General features: G+C 37.8%; 1 protein-coding gene across 3 annotated transcripts in view; it reads left to right on the top strand.

Moving 5' to 3' along the window:
- LOC136827876 (E3 ubiquitin-protein ligase RNF10) overlaps positions 1-27,838 on the top strand; it is a 257,261-nt gene that overhangs the window by 180,482 nt on the left and 48,941 nt on the right. For all 3 annotated transcript variants that reach the window (XR_010849850.1, XM_067085336.1, XM_067085337.1), the window contains exons 6-11: positions 5,114-5,309; positions 5,465-5,893; positions 17,858-18,013; positions 18,279-18,416; positions 23,245-23,420; positions 23,586-23,718. Coding sequence is in view for 2 of the 3 variants with exons in the window: in XM_067085336.1 (XP_066941437.1) it covers positions 5,114-5,309; positions 5,465-5,893; positions 17,858-18,013; positions 18,279-18,416; positions 23,245-23,420; positions 23,586-23,718 (1,228 nt within the window). In the remaining variant the exon portion in view is untranslated. The remainder of the gene's footprint in view (positions 1-5,113; positions 5,310-5,464; positions 5,894-17,857; positions 18,014-18,278; positions 18,417-23,244; positions 23,421-23,585; positions 23,719-27,838) is intronic.

A 27,838-nucleotide genomic window follows, 5' to 3' on the forward strand; every position in this document is an offset into this window, starting at 1 on the left:
CAGCAACTGGGTCAGGTAGAGAAAAACTCGTGTCCTTGCCATAATACACTTCGAAATTCCATGAATAGCCATTCCAATTTGGATCTGAAGGACATAGTATAAAAACCTTTATTCCAAATCTGGATCTTTTTGTTCGGATAAATTGCTTGAATCCCAGCCTCCCTTTCCAAAGCATCAGTGCCTCATCTACAGCAATATCCTTCCCTGGTGTGAGCAGATTCTGGCTACATTGGCGCAGTAAGTCAAAAAATGGTTCAATACGAGTCTTAGGCCGTTTCTTATCCACTTGGTCTAATGGAGCAAACCTCAGGAATTTCAGCAAGCAAAGAAATCTTGCTCGAGACATCACTTCTTTACAAAAGATCCTTGGACCCCCTACCATGGCATCTCGTGACCAATACATACACATACGGGGCATTTTATTCACCCCCATTATCATCAGCAAGCTCTGAAAAACATACATCTCATCACGAGTGACAGCCCTCAACAGAAGTCCATTCACCTTCCGCTTTCCTGTTGACCGAAAATACTCCTCTGCACGAGCATTCATCCATTCACACAGTCTGTCAATAACATCATTACAAAAAAAGAAACAAAATGCATCTCATGGGCAGGTGAAGTCTGGTGTGCAAACAGAGATCCCATTGTCACCCTCCGTGAAATCGGGGGGTGGGTCTGGCGCACGTCACAAAATGGATCTGTTATGAACCGCCAACCTTCATCGACAATGGGTTCAATGTCTTCTAAATACGGTGTCGCTGTCATCCTCTAAGCAACTATCACCACTATCACTATAATCATCTGACAGATCTGGCAGGTATTCAGACCCAGAATCTGAAATACTATCATCCGACATCATGATACTGAAAAAAAAAAAAAAAAAACTGTAAAATAACCAATCAAAAGGGAAAAAAGTTTAGCATTCGAATCCAAATGATTTACTCACAAGATCGTGACAATGTTTCATACATAAAAGCTTGAGGCACACTGGCATGTGCTGCTGGACGATACCCCTTATAATATCCCATATGAATATGACGTCACGACGACCATCGGACACTCATTGGCTAGAATGAATAGTGGGTGGAGCTTCTGCACCTCTCTCGTACACAATACTACGCCTGAAACCCATCCAAGCTGAAGAAAACAGCTTTGCTTTTCGAGGAGGGATGAAAGACGTATAGGCGTACGTCACGGTCTTTTATTACTGTACCATAAAAGACGTACATGTGTACGTCCCTGTGGTGAAGGGGTTAATAGTTGAAAGTTTGTGAAATTTCATGTTTGTCGTTGCCTATGGGTATCTGGAATAAAGAATGTTGTTTGAACCTTGCCCAAAATTTTATCTGGGTTATTGGGATTGAATTTTAGGAGCTAAGCCATTTTGTCACCTGTCAGTTAATTTTGTAAGCTCCTTTGAGGACGAACAGCAGCTACGCTATCAAGAAAGGTTTTGACAAGGGAAAAACCTTTCATTAGCTGCTTTGAGTCCTCAAACCCACCCACTCTCCCTGACAAAAAGGCATGGGACTTGTGTTAATAATTATCATGCACAGTCCTGAAAGAGCAGTGAGTGAAAGGGTTGGCGTGGAGTGCATCGTTGCCACGAAAGATGGCTGACATGTTGGGCGTTGTTGCCACATCCACAGGTAAGGAATGGGAATTGAACCTAGGCAGCTGCTGTAGACAAGAGAATCCCTCTTGTCTTGAGTCCTATATTATACCAGTGTCAACGTGCACTATACTAGCCAAGACCAACTAGAAGAGAATTCTTTGAAATTGGTTGGTCTATCTTAAGGAGCCCCTCTAGGGACTTGAGTCACTCCTTTGTGGATTCACAGAGGCTACCAAAAATAGGTTTTTCCTACATCAAAACCTGTTTTTCTTGTTCCCAGGACCTCAAAGAGTTTATTCATTTTACTCCCTTTTCAATGGAGTCATTCAGTTCAGTCTAGTGGCCATTCGGAAGGGCAATGGATGATTTCCATCAGCATGTAGGACACATGCATCCATATCTCAGTACCTCCTCAGTCGAAAAAGTATCTACACTTTGTCTTCTAAAGGAAGGTCTTCCCATTCTAAGCTCTGTGTTTTGGCCCGAGTATGGTACCACAAGTGTGTTGGCTATTTCTAGCCTTTGGGGCTGGACATTTTGTTCTGTGTCAACAAATCTGAGCTGCTTCCGATCGAGTCAGTTGTATATCTGGGGATGAAGATGGATTCCATCTTTATGGGTTTTTACCAAGAGAGAAATGGATAGACCGTTTTCTAGACAGTATTTCTGTTTCTACCACTTTTGAGGGAATTTTCGTGTAGATCGTAAGAACCCAGACCTTACATTGTCCTCGGATGTCTTGGAGGCTGATTAGGGGTTCATTCTTAGAAACATTTGATGTCAGGTAGTGGGACTGCAGAGAAGAGTAAACTTCTAGTAAATGACCTTTGGTAGTTTGGAATGGTCTTACACAGGTGGAACACCTAGTCAGAGACAATACAATCAGTCTTTTCCAACAGTTCATCTGATTCTCATTAGAAGAGGCTAGGAGACACAAGTTGAGAGATCTGTTCAGGCTAGCAAAGAAATTTCTATCCCCTTTGAACAGAGTCCTAGGATGTCAGTCCTTTACCTCATTTTGTCCAAGGGAGAAAAAATGTTATTGAAGACCAAGTTGGCAGGAAAAGGCAAGGTCTTCTGTCAGACCGGTCTCTTCTTCCACAGGTTTGCCAGAAGTTGTGGAATCTTTTGGGAGACTCAAATATCAATCTGTTCCTTACTGCCCAAAACACAGCACTCGCAGTTTACTGCCCTCCACACTGGGATCCTCAGGCATGGGCAGTTGATGCCTTTCTTCAAGAGTAGTTGAATGTAGACCTTTAGTTTTTCCTTTGCTTGCTGGTTTGAGAAAATACTAAAGTTGTGACCTTTTCAGAACACAAGGATGGTTTTGATAGCTGCTAGGTGGCCCCAATGGGAATGGTTTCCCAAACTTCCTTTCTTGGCGGTAGATGTCCCTCACTTCTTTTATTCAGGAAATATCTTTTCAGACAGTCTTATTTGAGAAGATCCCATCAAACCACCACATGAAGCTGCTTCATCAGACCTTGTGGCAATTGTCAACTGTCTGTTATGATCTAGAGGCTTTTTTAGTGGCCAGGGAAGCAATTCCAAAGCCTAGAAGGTCCTCCACTGTTAGACTGTATCAATAACAGTGGTTAGTTTATCGATCTTGGTGCTTGTCCAGAGTGACATTCAACACCAGTGCCACTATAGATATCCTGTTGCGTTATACTGACTGGAATATCGCTCATGATTTAATTTGAAAGAGATTTCTAATCTTTTGAGCTGGAAATTTCAAATCTTATCATGGTTTACGATGAAATTTTGACGTAATCAGTTCATAACGATTCAATGTTACCTCAGTTTCAGCCTTTGGATAAGGCATCAGTTCAGAACTTTGAAGACACTTTTTCTTTAGCTCTTACTGCGACAACATATTAGTGAGCTTCAAGCCCTTTCTTGTATGTGGGCTCTGTTGAAGTGTAGACCTCTCTTTTCTTTCATTGCTTGGAGAAAAGACGTAGAGGTGGAAGCCTTCCCAGACCTGTGACGTTGCTAAATTTAATTGGTTTGGAAGGTAATGAAGAAGTGACTTTGTTGTGTCAAGTTAGAACTCTATGGGTTTACCTGGACAGACTTGACATTTAAGAGGAGGAGTTGAAGAATTTATACTGTGATTTTAGGAGGCCAAACACTCCTGTATCCGAGAAAGCTAATGTCAGTGCACTCTGTTGAATCTTGAGCTTTTATCATTTTGTTAAATAAAGCCTCATGGCGTGTGTGCTGTAAGCACATTTTTTTATTTCCTTTAGAAGCTTTTGCAAGAGAAGGTTGTGAACACAGCTCAAGGGAGATGTAACTCTGGTTTTGCCTCAAATTATTTGTGAAATGTTCAGATTTTGTATGAGATGTATAAAGTCCTTAGTCCTATCATTGTGGAAGGGGGGCGCTTTCTCCTAAGCCAAAAATGAAAGTAACCTTTCTTTCTCTTTTATTGTTATCTGTTAGAAAATCCAGTTTTTTAATTTCGGGAGCATGAAAGTACACATTTTTGTATAGGAATGCACCTTAATATCTGAAGGTGGTAGTTGTCTTTACTTAGGACAGTGGGTTATGGCCCTTCGACTCTAGCACGGTAGTCAGGAGTGCTTTACGATGTAGTCCCTTTTTCCCTGTAAGGTTCCCCTAACAAGTCTCTCTATGAGGGCCTTAGGCCCTGCTGTGGTTCCAGTGTCTGGCGACCGTACTTAACAGTAAGGATTACAAAACAGGAATGTGTAGAAGCTTTTTTCCCCTCATTAAAAAGCTTTTAGTTCACTTGGCTGAACAGTTCTTTCTCTGGCTGCACTAACCCACCATCCTCAATCAATGTGGTAGTCAGCTAACTTTAACAGTAGGTAAAATTCATTCTAAATATTGAAAATTTTTGTGATAAAATTGATTAATTGGTACTTACCTAGTGTTAGTGGAAACCCACCCAGCCTCCCCACATCTTAGTGAATGGTCATGAACAATTCTGACAAGAACATAAACATTCCAATGCCACCTGGTGGGAAACAGGCGATTACAGAAATAGTTCTAGCATGTTAGCCAGGCGTTATTTGTTTTATTTTGAATGCTGATTGCACCTAATGGCACAAAGATACAAGCTAACTTTTAACAGTAGGAATTACCAGGATTTTCATTGCACAACTTTTATGTCAACTAAGTTTGTCAAAAGAATTGGAAAATTATGTTGGTGAACTTAGTTGACATAAAAGTTGTTCCTTTTCCTTTTTATTGCAGTATACAATTTATGTAGACTATACTATTCCTAATTTACTTGATTTTATTAAAATTTCTATGAAAATTAATTCTGGTGAGATGAAGTTACACTTTTCAAAAGTGAATACTTAGTCAGTTTGATACTAAAAGCTAAGCATATTTTTCACCAATAAATTCAAGTAATTTAAACAAAATGTTAGAATGCATTCAGAATCAGTTATTTTTTTTATAAATCACTGTTTATCATCTTTGTAAATTAAAATTAATCACTAAAGGACATTCTTCTCCTAGTGTTGTTGCTATCTGTCACAAGGACTTTGGCATTGGGGAGGAGATAGAACTACAGTTGATGCGTCGTGAACGGGATTCTCTTTTGCCAATGCCTGCTGCCTCATTCTCTCCAAAGATGATTGAAGATATTCCTCGGATTGGTGTGGTAACAGCAGCAAATCCATACTCTAAGCTACTGCTGGCTTCCAAGGAAGAGGTATAGAGTATTCAAGCTCCAATTTTCGTAGGTTTTAAGTATTTTTAGAAAATCAATGCCTGTATTAGAAAATAGTTTTGTAACATGCCATTTCATCATTGAAAGTTATGCTACACATTTTTTTAAAATTTAAGCGTGTATTTTCCTCTATTTAGGTCAAGATTCACATTTTGGACAGAGAACTTAGAGATCTCACTGCTCAACTAGTAGAAGAGGGTGATCAACCAGAATCCTGCTTTATTACTGAAGCACTGGCACTTTTGCAGTCAAGAAGAGATGCTATCAGTGCTTGCAGTGACACCTTGGATACAGTGGATCTGCCTGAAGGTGAATTGGAAGCACTCTCTCTTTCAAGCCCTGAGGAGCCCTCTTCTTGTGAAAGTCTTCCCTCATCAGAAGATCCTCTTAGTCCATTTTCCCCTGATGACTGTAAGATTCAGTCGCTTGATGAATTTGGTTGTGCTACAGGGGAAGAAGTATTATCTTGTGCCTCTGAAACACCCTCTGAAGTCCCAACTGTTACAGTTGATGACCTTGACATATCGCATCTGCAGCCTTGCAGTCTTAGTTCCAAAGGTGGCCAGGTATGGTGCTTTTTGAGTTCATCATTAATGTAATATTAAGCAGGCTTCATTTTTTAATATGTTTGTTGCAAATAATGCTATGGTAACACCACATTCTATATGAAGTACAGTAACTTAAACAGCACATATTCTGAATTGGCTTTTTTTTTTTTTTTTTTTTTTTTTTTTTTTATTTATAAGCCTCACTACCACAAGCCCATTAGAAACAGTAAGGGAGGAAATTAACCAGACCATTGAGCAAAGATGATTAGTTGTGTAGTTGGAAAATTAGTGCTCCCCCACTTTTTCCGGGGGATAGGTTCCAGAACCCACTGCGGAAATGCAAAATCCACTCTAAAAATGCTTATAACTGCCAAATACCCCATACTCCTTAAACTAAAATGCTTATAACTGTCTATTTTAAAATTTCACTGACTAATTTAGTAGTTCAAACAAAAATATACCCTAAATTATCATACTAGAACAATTTAATTTTAATTCAAACAAAAATACACCCCAAACCATCATCCCAAAATACCCTAAGTCATCTTATATTTGTACCCTTTTACAATTGTTACTCTTATATAGGCAGTCCCCGGTTATTGGCAGAGGCTGTGTTCTGACGGCATGACGACAAGCAAAAATTGCCGGTAACCAAAAATCAGCGATTTTCATCAGTTATTGCCGCCTCTATTAGCTACATATCAGCACCAATAAACAGAAATCGGTACATATTGGCACTTAAAATCACCAATTTTCCCCGCTAGACAAGCGCTGGAAAACCGGATCGCCGATAACCAAGCCCACTGATAACCTGGGACTGCCTGTATATATGCCCCCTAAAATGCTTAGAGGCAATCCCCAGTTAAAGGAGGGCTCTGTTATAGGCAATCGGGTTTATGGCGCTTATCTAGTGATGAAAATGAGCAATTTTCGGCGCCGAAAATCGCCAGTTTCCACTTACCGGCTCTGATAATTGGGTATTGGCACCAATGCATGCCTAACAGAGGTGCCGCTAACTGAAAATCTCTGATTTTCGGGCATCTGCAATTTTCAGTTATTACACCGTCAGAACGGAACCCACGCTGATAACTGGGGACTGCCCATATAACAATGATTTACTAATTTTAAAATAATAATTATGTAAACACAGCAAAATATCTATAAAATGTTTAATAAAAATTAAATAAATCTTTAATATAGTTGGCGTCGCTCGTCTATCATGGGGCTTAGGTTCCATAACCCCCACAATAGGCAAAAATCCACGAAGTAGCGACCCTATATTTGTTGTATTATTTATGTATTAAGGCTTTATAAAGCCTCCCCACATCCTATAAACCTTTCCCACAATGTTAGTAACCTTTCCTACACTCTTAAACCTATGTAATTTTAACAAATAAAAATCAATATGGATACTCACCAGTGAGTTATGCAACTTTAATGAAGATGATGATGAATTACGTAGCTGTGCAGCACTGATGATGATGAGATGAATGTACTGCACAGCCAAGAAGAGCATTACAGCTCTTCTGAAGGCGCCACTTCATCAGGTGGTGCAGTATCTTCACCCTCGTCCGTAACTTCTGTTTTTGTAAAGGCACAGTTGTAACTGATGTTGTCTTCCAAGTGAGGAACATAGTTATGCTGAGTTGCTGGTGCTGCTTTTTCTTCTGGGCGAGAAGGTTTTTAGAAACCGAAAAGCCACCCTCAATTGTATCTGAGAACAGCAACAAACGAAGTGCCCAGGGTTCCCATTCTGGAGCCACTCACTTAAGTTCTTTGGCCATTCTGACCATGGTTGCGAGGCGATCGAGTGTTAGGCCATCCTCCTCCTCTTCAGCCTCTAGTTTGTCTTGTTCCTCTTCCTCGTCTTCGCTTGCTGACTTTGTCATCCCTGTCAGGTCTTCATCCGTCAATGGTTGTGAGTGGGCATCGATCTGTTCATTAATGTCATCAGGCATCATATCATTAAAGCCATCTCCTCCCAGTAGTTTTGCCACCTTCCCGGCTTTATCTACCGCAGAGTGATGGGATTTCATCAGGAGAGAATCCCTTATAATCATGGACCACCTCTGGCCACAAATTTTTCCAGCTGGCATTTAAAGTTTCACTCTTCACCTTTATGGCCTTCTGAATATTTAGGAGACATAATCCAATGGTGTAGTCACGCCAGCATGCCTTGATCAAGATGTCTTTGTCATAGTTCATAGCTTCAACGAGGTTGTGCAGTGTTTCGCTTATAGAGAGCCTTGAAAGCGCGTATAACACCTTGATCCATGGGTTGAATCTGATGTGGTGTTCGGCAGCAAGAACTCTTTATTGCCACGCCGTCACATGACAGATCGACAGTATGACCTCCATCGTTGTTCATGATCAGGAGCATTTTGAATTTGAGGCCTTCCTCTGCCAGATGAAGCTTGACCTCCGGGATAAAGCACTGGTAGAACCAATCCGACGTGAGGAGTTTCGTGATTCAGGCCTTGGGATTGTTTGTACAGTACAAAGGCAACACATTCTTATTCTTGTATTTTAAGGGCCTGGGGTTTTTTGACTTACAAATAAGCCCTGGCTTTATCATAAAGCCCACAGCATTCCCACACACAGTTAAAGTTGCACGATCTTTTTGGGATTTAAATCCAGGTGCTTTGGCTTCATCCTTCAAAAAAGTGCAAGACAGCACTCACTTCCAAAATAAGCCCGTTTACATCCATATTAAAAACTTGCTCAGGCTTATAAGCCCCTTCCTTGGCTCTGGCTTTATCCGCAGAGGCAGCCTCTCCATGGAGAGAAACACTCTGAAGTCCAAAGCATTTCTGAAACATGTCAAACCAACCCTTGCAGGCACTGAATGTGGTTGGTCTGGTGGGAGAAGCACTCGATAGTCCTGCTTCTGCATTGTCCTCTTTGTCCTCGTCCTCACCACTGTCGTGAACGTCAGTGTTCTTCAAAAGTTTCTTACAGCTTCTTGGCCTTCATGCAGATGGTGTTGGTATCCAGTGAGATATTCTTGCAGTCACTGATCCATAGGGCCAATGCAGACTCGTCCTCACAATGGCCTTATTGCGGGAAGTTATGTCCTTTTTGCAGTCTTGTTAAAAGACGCTGCTGCCGTTGTCCTTATATTATTTTCGTCCTTCTTTATGTAGCGAACTGAAGATTCATTAATCCCGTAATGGCAGTCTACAGCTGCATAACTCCCTTCCTTGAGCATTTCAAGGAGTTCCACCTTTTCTGTGATGGTAAGCATCTTCCTCTGGTGCTTTGGTTTGATGCCAGAAGCCTTAGAAGGCGCAGAACATTTGGGCAGCATCGTAGAGCTTGAAATAAATTCAATATCTTATGAAAATTTCACAAAAACAGAACACCACAGAGCAACATTGCACAGTGATCAGGCATCAATGTAAAATGGACAAGGGGAGATGCTGGTATGTGGGAGATATAGACTGATGTTACGGTCACAGAGCTAATCAGTGCCCAGGATACAGAACATGGTGCTCTGGTTGGTCGCCTCGCATGCATCAGTCAATAGCGTGCCATGTATGATCTCACTTGGGCAAAGTAGCTCAAGCTGAAGCAGCTGTACTGCGTTTTCCATAATTGTGAGTGTTTGTCTACTCGTCTGCTGTACTTTACGTATTTTATTTTTATTTCAAATTCACTGCATTAACGTAAAGAAGATCACACTGATTTATCAAATATGTATTGAATCATGGAAAACAATGTAAAAATGAGCAGTTTATCTGCTGTACACTACACTTTAGGGCTCCAAATTCACTGCTTTACTTAAAGTTAAGATCAGCGCACACATTTATTAAATACGAGGGTAAGTCAAAAAGTTCCAGGAAAAATTGTTGAATGATGTATTTACACAGGAATGAAACAACCCAAATACTTGGTAAACAATTATCTGTGATGTAGTGATCCATATAGACTTGTTACCTCAGTCATCCTCTTGCTACCGTGTTGTTAACATCTGCTTCAGAAAAGTAACTTCTTGAACCCATGGAAAATAAAAATTTTGAGATGAGAGCTAACATCAAGTTCCTGACCAAGCTTGATTGGAAACCAGGAAAAATTATTGAAGCTTTGCAACAAGTTTATGGAGATTCTTCTCCATCTAAATCAGTTGTTTATGATTGGATAAAGCGATTTAAGGATGGTCGGGAGGACCTCAAAGACAACCCAAGAGAGGGAAGACCATCGACTGCAAAAATGAAAGAATTGTGGCTTTGGTGCAGAATCTAGTGGATGAAGATCGTCGGATTACTATCGATATGATAGCTAATGAAAATGGGATCTCCCATGGTTCCGCATTTTCAATTTTAAATGAAAATCTTGGTTTGAGTAAACTTTCAGCACGTTGGGTCCCAAAAGCGTTATACAAGACCAACTGCATCAAAGAGCTGAACTTTCTCTTGCAGTTTTAACGAAGATTGAATCAAATGAATCAGAGTTTTTGACCGGATTGTTACTGGAGATGAAACTTGATCCATCAATATGACCCAGAAAGTAAAATTCAATCAAAGCAATGGTTAGCAAGAGGTTCAGCTGCACCAGTGAAGTTCAAAGTGGCGAGATCTGCCCAGAAGGTTATGGCAACAGTGTTTTGGGACTCCAAAAGAGTGATTTTGATTGATTTCCTTGAAGGACAAAAAACAATCACCGGGAACTACTACAAAGGTGTTTTGCAAAAACTGAAGACTGCATTGGCTAAAAAACGTCGAGGAAAGTTGCACCGCAGAATTTTGTTCCATCATGATAACGCTCCAGCACATTCATCAAGGGTTGCAGGAGAAGTCCTACAGAAATTTAGGTGGGAAACTCTTCCACATCCTCCTTATAGTCCTGATCTTGCTCCTTCAGATTTTTTCCTGTTCCCAAAACTCAAGGAACACTTAAGAGGAGTCCGGTTTGAATCTTTGGATGCTGCTAAACATGAAGTTTCAACATGGTTTAATAGAAAGGCCCCAAATTTCTACAAAGAAGGGTTGCAGAGGTGGAAACAGCACCTTGAAAAGTGTATAGAGTTAGATGGTAGATATGTAGAAAAATGTTTGAATTTCCTTAAATAAAGAGTATATTGAATTTTTCCTGGAACTTTTTGACTTTCCCTCGTATTATTGAATCAAGGAAAACAATGAAAAAATGAGCAGTTTTATTTTCTTAAAGAAGTAGAGATTGTAAAAAACAAGGGGAAAAAGGGGGAACATAAATATTTTCTCAATTTTTTAGGCTAGAAAATGCTTATTTTACCACAAAAATAAAAATAAATACTGCAAAATTTCATGATACAGCGAAAAATCCATGGTACAAATTTAGATATCCAAGTTAAAAATCCGCGATATGGTGAGGGATGACTGTACAAATGAAATAACTGTCTTACAGAACATTTGACAACTAATCAAGTTAGCCCTGTATACATAAGCATAGCCATTTTCTCTCATAGTATTGAAGTTGTCCTGTTTTCTTGATACTGTATATTGGTAAAAATAATTATATAAAATTATCACTACAGGCAGTCTCTGCTTATCGGCGGGGCTTCTGTTCCAACAGCATGACATTAGCGAAACTCGCCAACAACCAAAAATTGGCACTTATGGGCACCTATGTTAGGTATGTATTGGTGCCAATATGCGATTATCAGCGCCAAAAAGTGGAAATTGGCGCTGAAAATCGCTGATTTTCATCACTAGACAAGCACCAAAAAACCGGACCGCTGATAACTGAGCCTGCCGATAACTGGGTACTGCCTGTAATTTTTATTTTTTGTAGAGCAATACTGTTTATTCACTAATGACTATTTTTTCATATTAGGTTCGTGACTAAATACTGATTTTTATAACAAAAATAATTTACAGTGTACTCACACTGTAATGTTATCTACAAAATCCGCGAATTAGTAAAAGTTCCCCGCAGAAAAGTGAATACTGGCAGCTCTCAGTTATCGGCAAACTGGGTTTACGGCACTTGTCTAGTGATGAAAATCAGCGATTTTCAGCATTGATTTCTGCTTATCAGCGCCCATAATCAGGCATTGGCACTGAGACATACCTAACAGAGGTGCCAATAGGCAGTCCCTGTTTATCAGCGGGGGTTCTGTTGTGACGGCGTGACGATAACTGAAAATCGCCGAAAGTGCGGTTATCGGCACCTTTGTTAGGTATGTATCAGCGCCAGAACCCAATTATCATCACCAATAAGCAGAAATAGGCGATCTTCAACGCCAAAATTTTAGACAGGTTTTAAGTATTTGCGAATTTTAGCTATTTGTGGGGGCATGTGGTACACATCTTCCGTGAATATGGCCGGTTTACTGTAGCAAGTTTGAGGTGGATATTATAGTAGGTTATTGTATCAAGGGGAACTAGAAATAATTTATCTGTAGGTGGATTTGTTGTGTTTTACTTTGCCTTCAAACCTCTTGACATGCCCAGCGTATTCCCAGCTTAAGGGGCGCGCTGATTGCCGAATTTTGAGGAATTATCGATTTGTAGTTTTTTACAGTTTTTGACTGGTATGTCTAAATAAACATGTCCTGAAATATTATTGCTAAAAAATATTTTTAAGTGGGTTTTTTACATTTTTGTTCACTGCATTTACCAGCATTTGAGCGGCACTGAGTGAAAAATTTCTGTATGATTTTTTTAGATGGAAGTAAGAAATATACTTTACTTTCAAACTAAAATACATATCTATGATAAAAACTGGCTCTCTCTCTGAAAAAATATAATATCAGAGTAAGTGTGTATCTGTGTATCTCGAGGCAATATTGCCCTGTGAGCGACATTGAATGACAAATTGTCGTACAATGTCTGTATGACGTGCCAATTCTGGATAGTAGAAAGTTGAGAAATTTACCTCAATATCCTACTAAAACTACCCATTTTCTATTATAAGAGCTGGTTCATTGTCTAAAAAAAATATCACATCAAAGTACAGTCATCCCTTGCCATATCGCGGTTCACTCATCGCAGTATTACTGCATTGCAGATCTTTTATTTAATATATCTAAATTTGTATCGCAGATTTTTTGCTATAATGCGGGATTTTGTGGTATTTATTTTTATTTTTGTGGTAAAATAAGCATTTTGTAGCCTAAAATTTTGATATTCATGACTAAATACATTTTTTATAATAAAAAAAATAATTTACTAATTTTCAAATATTAATATTACTGTAAACAACAAAAATATATAGATTGCTAAATTGAAATCCCATCTCTCTCTCTCTCTCTCTCTCTCTCTCTGTGAAAAAAAAAAAAAAAAAAATCTCTCAAACTCTATTTGAAATATGAATTACTGTATCATAAGTTTAGTAGTTTTGTGTACAAAATGTACACAAGATAGTATTTTAAAATAATATTTCCAATAATAAATTTGTTAGGCTTAGTTTTACATCAGTCTCTCTCTCTCTCTCTCTCTCTCAGCTAAAAAATTTTCTTAATTCAATAATAAATTTTTAATTTCAGTAGTGAAAATTGTTTTCTTAAGCAGCTTTGGTCAGCTGACTCTCAGAACGTAAGCTTTACAAATGTGGAACGATCAGTTTTTCTATGCATATTATGATGCTAACAGATCAAAATAGTAATACAGTACAGGCAGTCCTCGGTTATCGGCTGGGGTTCCATTCTGAGGGTGTGATGATAACCGAAAATTGGCGAGATCCAGCGCATTTTCGGGGCTTATTGGTGCCAAAAAGCGCCGATTTTCTGTTATCAGTGCCTATGTTAGATATGTATCAGCGCCAATACCCAATTATTGGCACCAATACCCAATTATTGGCGCCAATAAGCGGATTTTCGTTACTAGACAAGCGCTGAAAATCAGTAAATCATTGTACAGTAAGGCCCCCGTATTTGCCGTTTCACGATTTGCTGGCTCACCTATTCGTGGATTTCTCTATGGAACATATACATGCATTATTCGCTGAAAATTCACCCATTCGCATTATTTTTCACTGAGAAATATTCACCAATTACACTATTTTCATGCCATTTTCATGACTAAATGCACTTTTTGTGATAAAACTTATTAAAATACTCAGGTACCCAAGTAGTGCTCGAGTTGCGATAATTCACCTTACGATAATTCGATTTTGCAGTGGGGTAAGCAATTAATACCAATATAACAATATTCAGGCAGCAAGAGAGACCATATTACAGTAGATCAGCTTCTTTTCCTCCATCTCTTTATCCCACTTCTAATTAAAAAAGTAAAAGAGAATGATAAAAGTATTGTTAGTAGTGTCATACTCTTGCGTAAACGCATACAGCCGTGAATAACCGAACGAAAAACTGTTGTTTTGCTTATAACCGAATCGGATAACAACAGTGGCAAACAATTACCGTATTTATAGTACAATTGACGTTAAGTAGAATAGAACTGGTATATTTTTACATTATACCCTTATTCGGTATGGATAAAAGATCAGCAAGGAAATATACTGCTAAATTTAAGCTGCAAGTTGTAGCTGAAGCTGAGAAAACAATGTTCAAGCTCCTAATGACGGTAAATTATCATGCATCGGCATCAGATGAAACTCGACCATAATTAAAATTGGAGAGAAAGTATTTTAATCAAAATTACTGGGCTTGAAAGAACACATACTACTGCTATTTTTATGGCGATAAACGATAAATTCGTAAGGTTGTATTATGATGAAATCAAGTGAAAATAGTGAACGGAATCTTGAATTTCTTTTTTTTGCACATAACAAATATGCCCCAAACGGCCAATTTCATCTGTTAATGAAAAATAATTAAATTAATTTCACAAGAAAACGATTTAAGTTATATTTCACTTAAAAACATTTCATAAAGTATAACAAAAAATAACCTTGCCCCTTATAAATAAAGTATCTAGAGATTCATTTACGCTACTAGAAGCAAGAAAAGCGCTCTGAACTGAGTTAAATACAGTGAAATAAACTTACCACGTAATCAATTTCCAAACCAAAAATACAGTGAAATAAACTTACCACGTAATCGATTTCCAAACCAAAACATTGATCGCTATGATCGCAATTTATAATCCAAAAGCAATATAAGTATATATACAATATTATTGAATTAAGGCATAACATTTTAAAAGACCCATGGAAAGATGCATATTCATTACATTGATGATTGTATAATATTATGTGAATATAGAGTACAGGATAATGCAGGCTAGGCTACCGTATATGTATACGATATGCCATAGTGTAGGCTAAGCTAATTCTTGTTTGTTATTCAATTTCTCTCTGTATTAAATCACCATAGGTCACTCTGCATGAACCTCCAGAATTAGCTGATATTAATAATTACTATACCGTATATGTAGAGAGTATACTTTATAGTGTAGGCTAGGCTATATTTGAGATATGTTTTTTGTAAGAAACGATGGGTTTTTTGGAACCTAACCCCATCGTAAGTAGGATAATACCTGTATGAGCATTTTTAGTTTTTTGTGTGTTTGAACTATCAAAATAGGCAGTTCTAAGTATTTTTAGAAGGGTTCTAAGTACACGCAGGTGGGTGTGAAGTACACATCCCCCACAAATATGGGGCCGTTTACTGTAACGTACTACTTACACAAGAATTTGTATCACTGTTAATGTTCTGTTCTGTGAACTATTGCATAGGTTCAAGAGTATAAAAAGTGTTTAAGTGATTGGGTGTGTTTATAGCTGTGGGAAAGGTTAATAAGAGTGTGCGAAAGGTTTATAAGAGGTATGGGGGGAGGGGTTATAAAGCCTTAAAATATATATGTGCAATAAATAATAAAATAAATATAAGGTTGCTACTTTCTGGGTTTTCACCTATCGCGGGGGGTTCTAGAACCTAACCCCCATGATAGACAAGGGACGACTGTAAATGTATGGCTATGTATCTCGGTATTTTGAACTCGTCATAGTCGTATCAGAAATGTACCATGCCAACTAGTATACATATAATATTTTATATTTCTTGACATATTTTTACTGTGTATTTTCGGAAATATGAAATTATATAAGTACATAACAGCACCAAACAGAGCGTCAGGGTTTTACCAATGAACCATCTCAATTGTGTGGTTCTGGTTCAAGCAATATCTTGGTGCTTTGTGACTTATTTCCTTTTCGGATTTTCTTACCGTGTAGTGCATTCACACTTTCCATTAACATAAGTAATAAATATACATTTTATGAGGGAGAAATTTGAACAATCGTGTCTCGTAAGTTTGTTGCAAGAGAGGGACGGAAGCAAACAGAAATTGTCTTGCCTGAGATAGCAACAACACCAGAACGCCCATATCTAGGTAAGGGATTTGTTTTCCTGCTTTAGTGATATTCGAATTAGTGATTAGTGATATAGGCAGTCCCCGGTTAATGGCGATCCGGTTTTATGACGCTTGCCTAACGACGAATATCGGCAATTTTCGACGCCGAAAATCGCCTATTTCCGCTTTACGGCACCGATAATTGGTTATTGGCACCAATACATACCTAACAGATGCACCGATAACTGAAAACCAGCACTTTTCGGTGCTGATAAGCCGAAAAAGCGCCGGAAATCGCCAATTTTCGGTTAGTGGCAATTTTTGCTTATCACACCCCCAGATCGGAACCCCCGGAAGTAACGTATACAGGTTATGAAGAAAATTTATATTGATAGCATTTATTTTTATAGGTTATGAAGAAAACTGTAGGGCGAGTGTAAAACGATGGGAACAAACCTTTCCTAGAATACCATTTTTGGACATCGCGTTTGCCTACTCCAAAACGTTTTGTAGCCTGCTCATTATATATTTGTTTTATTCAGCCATGGCTATAACCTACAAGTTTTAATTTTGTAGTATTTCTCTGTAGACCTTCTCCATTGTGTGAAGGATGAATAAAAATCTATTTTATTTTTATGTATGCAAGTCACCATTAAGAATCATCAATTTTTAACAAGTTGACCACTTTAATTCGACTCTTAATATAAAACATGCGATAGTTATGGGGAATGACGTTGGCGATCAGCTGTTTCTCAATTCTATTATTTATGTTAGTACAGCTTTACAATCCTTCATCTGTGAAATTCTAAAGGCAGAGATTTTTTAGTGGAGAATGAAGTGACAACTGTAACTCAAACTCTTGATAATACATGTTAGGTACAGCAACTGACATTGGCAGAAAGCTGTTTTTGATTCGGTTGTTTAGGTCAGTACTTGCTGTTGTTTATGTACAGTAAGTGTTTAATTGTAAGAGATAGTAATGATATCTTACACAAGCCACAAGTTTTCCTGGTTGAACTTATGATGGTTTGCATTAAACTTAATACTTTGCTTCTAGGCCTATTAATTAGTTCAAAGTTAACTTACTTATAACATGCATCATCAGTGAAATCTGCTGAAACTGAAACAGGCATAGGAAGCTAAGCCTAGTACAGTCTACTGAGAAAGAAACTTGCTTCATGCAATCTACCAAAAATGCATCTCACAACACACTATTATATGTGATGGAATCATGTTTTGGGACAAAATTTTAAGGATGTCATGATACATGAGTATATATGCAAATACACAAATTACAATTTTTTTAGTATATTTTTAGTTTTACAGAAAGTTTTTGTTGGAAATGAAATGTACTTCTGTACTTATGGAGCAACCTTCAGTGCTGAAATACTAAAAAATCCAAAAATTGAAGCACAGTTGGTCCCAGGGGTTTTGGATAAGGGACTGTGAACTTGTATACATTTCCATATAGCAAGTTTGAATTAGCAGTTCTATGTGATGTGGTCACCTTTTGCTATGTTAGTGGTATGGTCAGAATAACCATTCAAGACTATTTCCTTCAAAACTAGTACCAGAATAAAATAATTAATTTTAAAAATTGTGCTGGGTGTGGCTGGCCATTTACATTGCGATATAAATAATTCAGTTTTGAAAGTTTCAATTTGGTTGACTTTTTGAACTAGCAAGTTTGACATCAGTGGATGTGTTTATTATGGGAAAAGTTTGATTTTGTCCAATGTATCCCCAGGGTCCAAAAAATGCTCCCAAGTCAACTTTCTTCTTTTACCAAGCAAGCAATGGAGCTCAGATCTATCTGCATTCATTAAATGTGAAAATGCTTGTCCAAGAATATGGATCATTGGAGAACTGCCCCCCAATAATCAAAGCAAAGGTGCTAGAGAAGGTGAGTATATTGTTTAATAGTTTGATCTTACAGCAGATACATAATTATACATTAGAGAGGATTATTGTTCTGTGTGAACATTGTAGTAGATCATTGATAATTTTTTATTAGATTTACAAAAGAGCTGTTCCATTATGTAAGCCTGTTATTTGAAGTGAACAGATGTGTCGTAAATCCTTATTTAATGTTCATTAGTATATAGACTGATTTTTACCAGTAAGCTTGTAAATTTTTTTGTTTATCATTGATGATTAAATTATTTCAGGAAACCACAACTATGACAGAGGAGCTAAGGAATCGTTTGAGGTACTTGAGACATCTGCCAGTTGCATGCTGCTTTGATGTGGTAGAAGTATCACTGGGTCAGCCACTATTATCAAAGCTCACTGAATCAATGTTTCAGGTATGTTTGTCTTTCTCTCTCATAACCAAGTTTGTCTATTTTTGCACCCCTCATTTAGGAATGAGTCATCTGATAAGCCTTTTGAAAGTTAAAAAAAAATTGCCGTTGAATTATAGTAATCACATGTTTATCGGTAGTCATGCTATCCAGACAGCAACATTATCTGGATGTTTGGCACCACCGCAATATAAGCAGTCCCTGGGTTACTCTGGTCTCGACTTATGTCGTTCTGATCTTGCAGTACTTTTCAAATATATTCATAAAAAAATCGGTTCCAGGTTACGGTGGTTGTTCTGAAGTTACGTCGTTTCAGTCTTGCAGCACCATTAGCAACAAAAGACTGGGACTAGTTTTACAATTATAAAAAAGAAAGCTATTTGAGTTGATTATTTAGTGCTTTATATGAAAACAATTTGTAGAATATTGTTACTTGAAAATTCCTAAACACAATATTGTAATTAAAGAATAATGTATTTTGTACATTGGATATTAAAAAAAAAAAAGTTTCTGAGCAGTGTATCTGAAGGGCCTATAACGAGGTGAGAAAGCTGGTTTAGGTAGCTGTAGCCACCAGGAGGATGGGTTCACTATAGGGAGGTGAGAAAACAGGGAAACGCTTAAAAACCCGTTTCTTTCCCCAGGCTAACGTAGTTAATGTTTATTTGTTTTGTATAGTTTTATAGATGAATGTGACGTTACTTTGTCATTAATTTTTTCACATTTTCCATGCTATAGTTACAACTTTTTTGTATTTCAGTAACTAGAAAAGTATAGTAAAGTATAGTAAATTAGGAAAGATTTTAGCGTAATTCTGTGACATTCCCAATCTTTTTCTGGTACAATAAGCAGGAGAGGGATGTAGGCCTAACTGTCAATCATCGTGACATATTGATGTGAAGGGTGCTGGGCAAACATATCTTACCATGTTCCAAGTTGTTGCGGCTTGCTACTGGAATGGAACCCTTGCCATCACCTGGGGACTGCCTGTATAAGTAAAATATACAGTAAATAAAAAAAAATAAAAATCATTCATATGGTTAGCAATTAGATGTGGGCTGAGAGGCAATGGTAATGCTGTGTACAGTCATAAGCATACTGAAAAAATATTCTTTCTTTGAATCTTCAACTGAAAACTGTATGCCCAAGAGGTCTTCAAAGGGAGATGAACCTGCAAAATTACGAGTTATGTATAGGGAATGCAAAATAAAACGGATGTACAGTAACTGAGTTCAGCAAATATGACCCAATTTCCACTTACTGGCGCTGATAATTGCGTAAAACATGTCACCAAAATATTAGTTCATCTTAGGCTTATCATAGGAGTCCAAAGAAGCAATCCAGTAGGGATATCCTGGACTAAGACACGTGGCTGTAGCCGGGGTGGCAAGTCTGTGAAAAGTACGAGTGGGAAATGAATGTCCGCTCTTGACAATAGCAAGACAGGAGTCGACGAATTTGGGTGCTCATGGCTGAACTGCGAGGCCGAACCACCTTGGGACCAATATGGCCACTGTCCCAGGTAGGTTCCTTTCCAGTCCTCTCTCCCTCTCCCAGCTACCTAGAACGACAAGTATTTCGGCAGCAGAAGGAAAGGATATGGGGATACAATGAGAGGGTTATGCTATGTGGGCAGCCACTTGCACTACGTTTGCACAGAGGCAGTCATCATATGAGCGAGGGTTAAGCCCTGCCTTAAGTATATCTTAGTTTAACCAGACCACTGAGCTGATTAGCAGCTCTCTTAGGGCTGGCCCGAAGGATTAGATTTATTTTACGTGGCTAAGGACCAATTTGTTACCTAGCAACGGGACCTACAGCTTATTGTGGAATCCAAACCACATTATGACGAGAAATGAATTTCTATCACCAGAAATAAATTCCTCTAATTCTTCATTGGCCGGTTGGAGAGTCAAACGCTGGGCCAACAGCTTGCTAGCCGAGAGCTCTGCCCACCCCTCCAATGAAGAACTTGACGATGAACTCAATTTATGCCACAAGTCAACATTAGGAATTCACAAAATGAACTTGGCTTACAACAAAACTATCCCAGATTTTGAGATGAGTCAGCACCCAAGTACCACACAGAGCAGTACTCCAAACAGGGAAGAAGAAATGAGTGTAAATACTCCAGGTGATGCAGTACAATAATACTTCAAACTTACGCGAGGTTAGGTTCCAGAACCCCTTGCGCAAGGTGAAGATTCGTATAAGTTTGGTACAGTCCCTAAAAAATGCTAATACATACATACAGTAAATGCTTATTTCTAGGGTTAAAACCCTAAATTAATTTCACTTAAAAGTTAGCATAATATTGTACTGTAATTCATATTTCATTACAGTACTGAAAAAGAGAGAGAAAGAGAGAGAAGGGTGTTTCCTTAAGAGAGTGAAATTATTTATGAATTATTATTACAGAGAAAGAGAGATTAACATGAGAGAGAGATATGGGGTTGTCTTTACATTAAATATCAAGAGATAAAGTAGTTATGAATTGTTACGGAGACATGGAGACAGGGCGAATAATGTGGGAGGTAGAGAGAGAGAAGTTATTGTTACATTAGATATCAAAAGATGGAAATTCATGATTTATGAAGGAAAAAGAGAGAGAGAGATTTGCAGTACACAAACTTTGACAATCTGAGGGCAACACTCCCCTTCCTGGTCATATGTCAAGTTAACCATTACACGCCGACTAGACGTATTTTACATCGACAAAAATTGTCTGTCGGGTGCCAAGTGGGCGTAAAATACGTTGACTACAAAAAGTTTTTTAAATATTTGCAGAAAAATACTTATAGGCCTCATTTGCAAAAAATTTTAAATCACGCGCCTTGAGGGATGCTGGGAGTTCACGGATCACGCTGTTTTGTTTACAAGCGTGACCCAGCTGCGCATGCGCGAATTTCTTTCTTATTCCAAAAGAAAGCATCAGCTAACTCTGCTGAAAATCTCAGAATTCTTTAGTCACTTTGTCGTAATTTTTGCACCGTTTTCTATTAGCCTTTACATAAAGTTTTATATATGAAAATGTGTGCAATTTCATGTAGAATACAACCAAAAATAACTCATGGTTGTAGCTTTTATCAATTTTGACATATTTTTTCATATGAATCACTCGACCAAAATGGTTGATAAGTGCCAAAATTTCAACCTTCTGTCAACTTTGACTATGGTAAATTTAAAAAAACTTTTTCCTTAAAATGGTCAGAAAATGCAATTGTAAGCTAAAACTCTTACATTCTAGTAATATTCAATCATTTACCTTCATATTTTGCAACAAACTGTCAATTTGCAATTATGCTAAAACTCTTACATTCTAGTAATATTCAATCATTTACCGAATTTTAACTGCTGAAAATCTTGTAAGAGCCTGACGCTTCTCTTCCAAACACGTGTGTGTTCGTGTGTTCATCGTCCATCGGAGTGGACAAGACAACAAGAGGGTCTCATTTTCTTTCTCTAAAGGAACACGATTTCAACCATACAATATTTCCGTCTGTTTCTCCCTAACCATTGTTGTCTTGATGTATGTACAATCACCACTACTTGCATTGCCATGCAAGCATTCTAATCATGTACTCATAATGTTCCAACGAATCTTCTGTGTCACACTGTGTGTATGTTTCTGTTTGTGAAGATGACAAACGTCTCGCCACTCCGATGGACGACAACACACACGTTTAGAAGAGGCGGAGTCAGGCTCTTACAATCTCAGAAATTCTTTAGTCACTTTGTCGTAATTTTTGCACAGTTTTGTATTAGCCGTTACATAAAGTTTTATAAATGAAAATGTGTGCAATTTCATGTAGAATACAACAAAAAATAACTCATATTCCTTGGAAGAGATATCACTGCTTTTACTCATGCTTTTTGCTGTGAAAACGAAGGTAAAACAAAATCATGAAAAAACAGACATGTGAACTTCAGCATGACTGTGCATAAACTGATGATGAGAAAGGCAGTGACATCACACCCAAGAATGTCCATGAGTGGCTGAAAAAAAAGGAGCAGCAGCTTAGTGTTGGTTAGTACAGCCTACCCACACCTGCAAAAATAAATAGAAGACATAATCCAGCACTACAAACATTCCCTATAGAGTTATGGAGTTATGATGATAAATATACGTCCTAGGGAGCGTCACTGTACCCTCTATGATGTCGTAGAAACGTCACGGTACCGAAGGGGTTAAGAAAGTTGCTGTTTGAAAATACATTAATGGTAGGCTGTGGGTAAATGTAGATATGCTACCTACCTACTGAATTGTCTCGTTTACGAGGAGAGAAAAATAAAGGGTTCAATTTTTGTTCAAAGTGTATTTAAACATATTTTGTTAAAATTACTGGAAAAAAGTAGATGATTGCTTTTAGTCTAAAGTTTGCAGTTGAAAGTGTGATGGTTGTTGTTTATAAGCATATTGAGTATTTATAGTTATGCAGGGTTCATAAGGTAGAGGAAGTAAGAGTACCGAGTTGCTGTGCTGTTTTACACCAGTAGAGTCTTTTTGCTTGCTATTACAGTATTTGGATTTTGTCCTTAAATGCCAGGGCCTAGGTAGTTTCTTTTAATCTGGGTAACCAAGAGATTACTGATATAAATTAGAGATATGTAACCGGATAAATTTTTAAAACTGGTGGTTGTGACAAAAGCAGATGTGAAGTTTAATTGTTTTTAGAGTAAATATTTGGTAAGTTTTGGTTTGAATAAGGATGTGGTTGACATTTTCTTATAGCTGCAGGAGGAGGATCTGAAAATATGGGACAATTTTGGATATTGTTGAGGAATTGTTTGTTAGCCTTTTGTTAAAACCATCTCCCTTACACTCTTTCAGGATCAAGTAGAGATGAGGCAGAGAAAACGAAATAAAAGAGCTCGAGAGGAAAGAAGAATTGAGAAGCGTGTGCAGGCAGAGGAAGACAGAATGCTGGGCCGTAGTAAAGGTGCAACAAACATGAAAATAGACTCTCTAACACAGTTTCCAGCATTTAGTGATGACTTTCCAAGCAGGTTTGGATATTTGCCTTATCATGAAACTTAATGAAACATGCAGTAGTTTATGTATTGTTTTTTTGTGGTTTATGGATTTAGGTGGATTTTTTGTAAGGTTATGAATTGTGATTTCAGATCTCTTGGTTATTTCCCCTTTTAAAATTAGCATGTCTTGGCTTTCAGTTCCGTGACGATGGTGCCAGAGACAGCAAATCTTAGTATGTCAGTTGGAAGTGATAGCAGCACCAGCCCTACTTCTGATTCCTTGTATGGATCCTCAGCTGACACTAATGGAACAGGAGTATCATTTGCTCGAGTGAGTAGTTTTAAGCGCACAAATTGTCCTACAGCAATATAATTCCTCTTGTGAACATCCATGTGATGTACTTAAATTGGCATTTCAAAATTTTATTTAAGTGTAATTGCTCCTATGAGGATACAAACCTCCACTTTCATAAATGGAATGTTCCAGCACATCTTGTGCTTTAGCTGTTACTGACTAAAATAAGCAAAGCCAATCAGGTAGGCTCGCAAAGTTGTTTCTGCTCGTCAGAATACTCAAGGTGTTCTTTGTTTTTCACCATGTTTGATAAACTGGATCCCAAGATTTTGTGAAGCCCCTCTCTCTCTATTTGCTGATACCCAGTAGCCTGATGTTTATTTCCTGAGTGTCTTTAGTGGAGCTTGGTATGTGTGAGTGTAGTCTACAGACACTCCTCTACTTACAAACAAGTTACATTCTGAACTGCTTTCATATCTTGATTTGTTCACAAGTACAACCTGAATTACGCAAAGTCAATACATGCAGTACTATTTACATTTTTTTTACTGAAACACAATATAGTTAGTCCCCGGTTATTGGCAGGGGTTCTGTTCTGACAGCGTGACGATAAGCGAAAATCGCCTATAACTGAAAGCGGCAGTTTTTGGCGTCAATAAGCGCCGAAAATCGGCTCTGATAGGTATGTATCGGCACTGATAACGGGAAATCAGTACCGATTTTCATCGCTAGACAAGTGCCAAAAACCAGATTGCCAGTAACCAAGCCCGCTGATAAGCAGGGGACTGCCTGTACTAGTACTGGACTGTATTTTATAAAGTATTTTATTAAAATGAATTTTATATATAAAACCTAAGTAAGTACTTGCAGGGGATAGTGACCACAGCCACCCACGGATAGCTGAAATCCACGAATGCTTGACACCCCCTCTAAAAACATTGATAACTGCCTATTTTAATAGTTCAAACACCAAATATACCTTGAACTATCATCTTGAAATATTTTAATATTTCAGAGTCATCTTATAACATTACCCATAACCCATAATGGACGGAAATCCTCATATGAGTGTTAATATAGTGCGCCATATGATTTGGCTGTATCGAGCTGGAAAGTGTTTCCATCACTTCAATGGCCCAATCAGCTCAGCTCAGAAAGTGGGCGTCTCAGCGAGATAAGTATTGTTCTTGACTTGATGGAGGGATGTCTTGCTCCTCTCTCTCCCATGACATCTTTTTATTTATTTGCTCATAAATATGCCCAGGGGTTGCTGCTGGTTTTAGCTCTTGTTTTTATGATATGATGTCAGTTATAATTGTAATTTTGCAAAGAAATGTTAGAAAAAACATGTATACCTCCAAAAATGTTACTGCATCTCCCAATCTCAGTAAATTTATGTAAATATTTTACAACAAATATACTCAAGAATTTGTTACTGATTTTAGTTCTTATCTGCTATGATACTGTGTTAGCTGTAATTATAATTTTACAAAATAAATTATTATAAAAAACATGTATAACTTGGTAAAATTTACGAGTGTTTTATAAAAAAAAAAAAAAAAAGCCCCACACGGTTGTAAATGATCACTTTCAATTTCCCGTGGAAGGTAGGGAAAAATTTTTAGGATTTTTTTTCTTATACCATCTGCATTTGCATATCTTTCACTTTCCATTGCTGTGTCTTTTCTTAAATTAGCCAACCATAAAGTTTGCCCAGTCGGGGGGTGTGAACGATATATTATTAGCCTGTCCCTTAAGGGTTAAAAATATATGGCTTGTAGCTACATGTGAAAACTAATCGAGTTACCCCTGTAATCAGGGACAGCCATTTTCTCTCATGCAGTTTCAGTTTGTTTAGGATTTTTGGTTGTAATACAGTAACTCATATTTCATTGAGAGAGAGAGAGAGAGAGACTGTTTGGCCCACGTCAATATGTCAAATGACTGACGGTTAGGGTTACACCGCTCTCCCCCTTATCTACCAGAAAAGGACTGGGAATTCCACAGAATTATGCTAAAATCTTACCTAACCTAATTTATATTTTATTATATTTCCCTAGTTATTGAAGTGTAAAGTTGTAGCATGGAAAATATGAAAAAAATGACAGACATTACATTTGTCTATAAAACCATACAAACCAAATAAACATACATGTTACATATGCATAAAAAATACTCTCTCTCTGAGAAAGAAAAAAAATACACTTCCTGACTAGTAAACACAAAGCATCTGAACTACGAGCTTTTGGTGATTGGCTATTTCAGTCAGCTATTTCCATCCCTCCCAGCCAATAGTTTGTCGTCATGGAGAGAGAGAGAGGCAGGGGGCAGGTTTGCTACAAGCACTGTGATTTGTTACTTCCAACTCCTTCAGCCAATAGTGTGTCGCCATGGAGCCTATGTCAAAGCAATAGAAAATTTTTTTGTAACAATAGAAAATTTTAACATACATATATGCATGCCTCATTCGATGATGGCTTTTTTAAATCCCTGGAGGTTTTATGTTAATGATACAGTAATTCATACTTCATTAAACGCCTAATGGACGTACCATACGTCGACGAAAATTGTCCGTTGGATGTCAAGTGGACGTACCATACGTCGACTAAAAATGCTTTTTTTAAATATTCGCGGAAAAATAATTATAGGCCTAGTTTGCGGAAGGTTTCAAATCACGCGCCTTGGGGGATGCTGGGAGTTCACGGATCAAGCTGTTGTTTTGTCTATAAGCGCCACCCAGACGCCGCATGAGCGAATTCCCTCCTTCTCGTACCAGACAGCATCAGCATCGGACCGCGGAAGAGCGATTTTTTGACGCATCCGTGTTTGCAGAACTTTGGCGAGTGTTTGCGTATTTGTGCTGCAACAGGACGTTTGCAGAGATGTCTCAAAGCCGTCAGGACCGTGAAAGGCGCATACTGCCTGTCGGTAGTGAGCGTGTGAGACGAAGTTTTAGACTGGGATGCTGGAGAAGGACCCAGCAGCCAAAGTGACCCAGCTTCTCAGTGCCGTGTTGTTGGCCCACGTGTGACCAAAGGCGACCAAGGACCACATCCGTGCCTTTTACGACCCCTAGGAAGCATCGGGGTGTCCTGAGGGGCATCCGTAAATTTTGAAAAAACTTTCCTTCGCTGAAAATCCTGGCATTTCTTGAGTCACATTGTCGTAATTTTTTCGCCATTTTATATTATTCGTTACATAAAGTGTTATACATCAAAACGTGTGCAATTTCATGTAGAATACAACAAAAAATAAATCATTCTTTTAGCTTTTAACAGTTTTGAAATATTTTCATTTAAATCACGATAACTGACAAAATTTTAACATTCGGTCAATTTTGACTCAACCGAAATGCTTGAAAAACGCAATCGTAGTAAGCCAAAATTCTTACATTCTAGTAACAATCAATCATTTACTTTTTTATTCTGCAACAAACGGAAAGTCTCCAGCACAGTATTTCGATTTATGGTGAATTTTTGAAAAAACTTTTTCCTTCGCTCCCAAAAATCCTAGCATTTCTTGAGTCACATTGTCATAATTTTTTCGCCATTTTATATTATTCGTTACATAAAGTGTTATACATCAAAATGTGCGCAATTTCATGTAGAATACAACAAAAAATAAATCATGCTTTTAGCTTTTACCATTTTTAAATATGTTCATATAAATAACCATAAATAGAAAAAATCAACCTTCGGTCAACTTTAACTCGATTGAAATGCTCGAAAAACGCAATCGTAAGCCAAAATTCTTGCATTCTAGTAACAATCAATCCTTTACCTTCATTTTGCAACAAACGGAAAGTCTCTGGCACAGTATTTCGATTTATGGTGAATTTTTGAAAAACTTTTTCCTTCCATCGTATATATAACTCCGCTAAAAATCTTAGCATTTCTTGAGTCACCTTGTCGTAATTTTTGCCGTTTTATATTATTCGTTACATAAAGTGTTATACATCAAAATGTGCGCAATTTCATGTAGAATAAAAAAATAAATCATGCTTTTAGCTTTTACCATTTTGAAATATTTTCATATAAATAACGATAAATAGAAAAAATCAACCTTCGGTCAACTTTAACTCGATCGAAATGGTAAAAATGCAATTGTAAGCTAAAAAAACTTAGTTTATTAATATTCAATCAATTTCCTTCATTTT

Source organism: Macrobrachium rosenbergii, chromosome 42 (assembly GCF_040412425.1).
Source record: "Macrobrachium rosenbergii isolate ZJJX-2024 chromosome 42, ASM4041242v1, whole genome shotgun sequence".
NCBI classification, from domain to species: Eukaryota; Metazoa; Arthropoda; class Malacostraca; order Decapoda; family Palaemonidae; genus Macrobrachium; species Macrobrachium rosenbergii.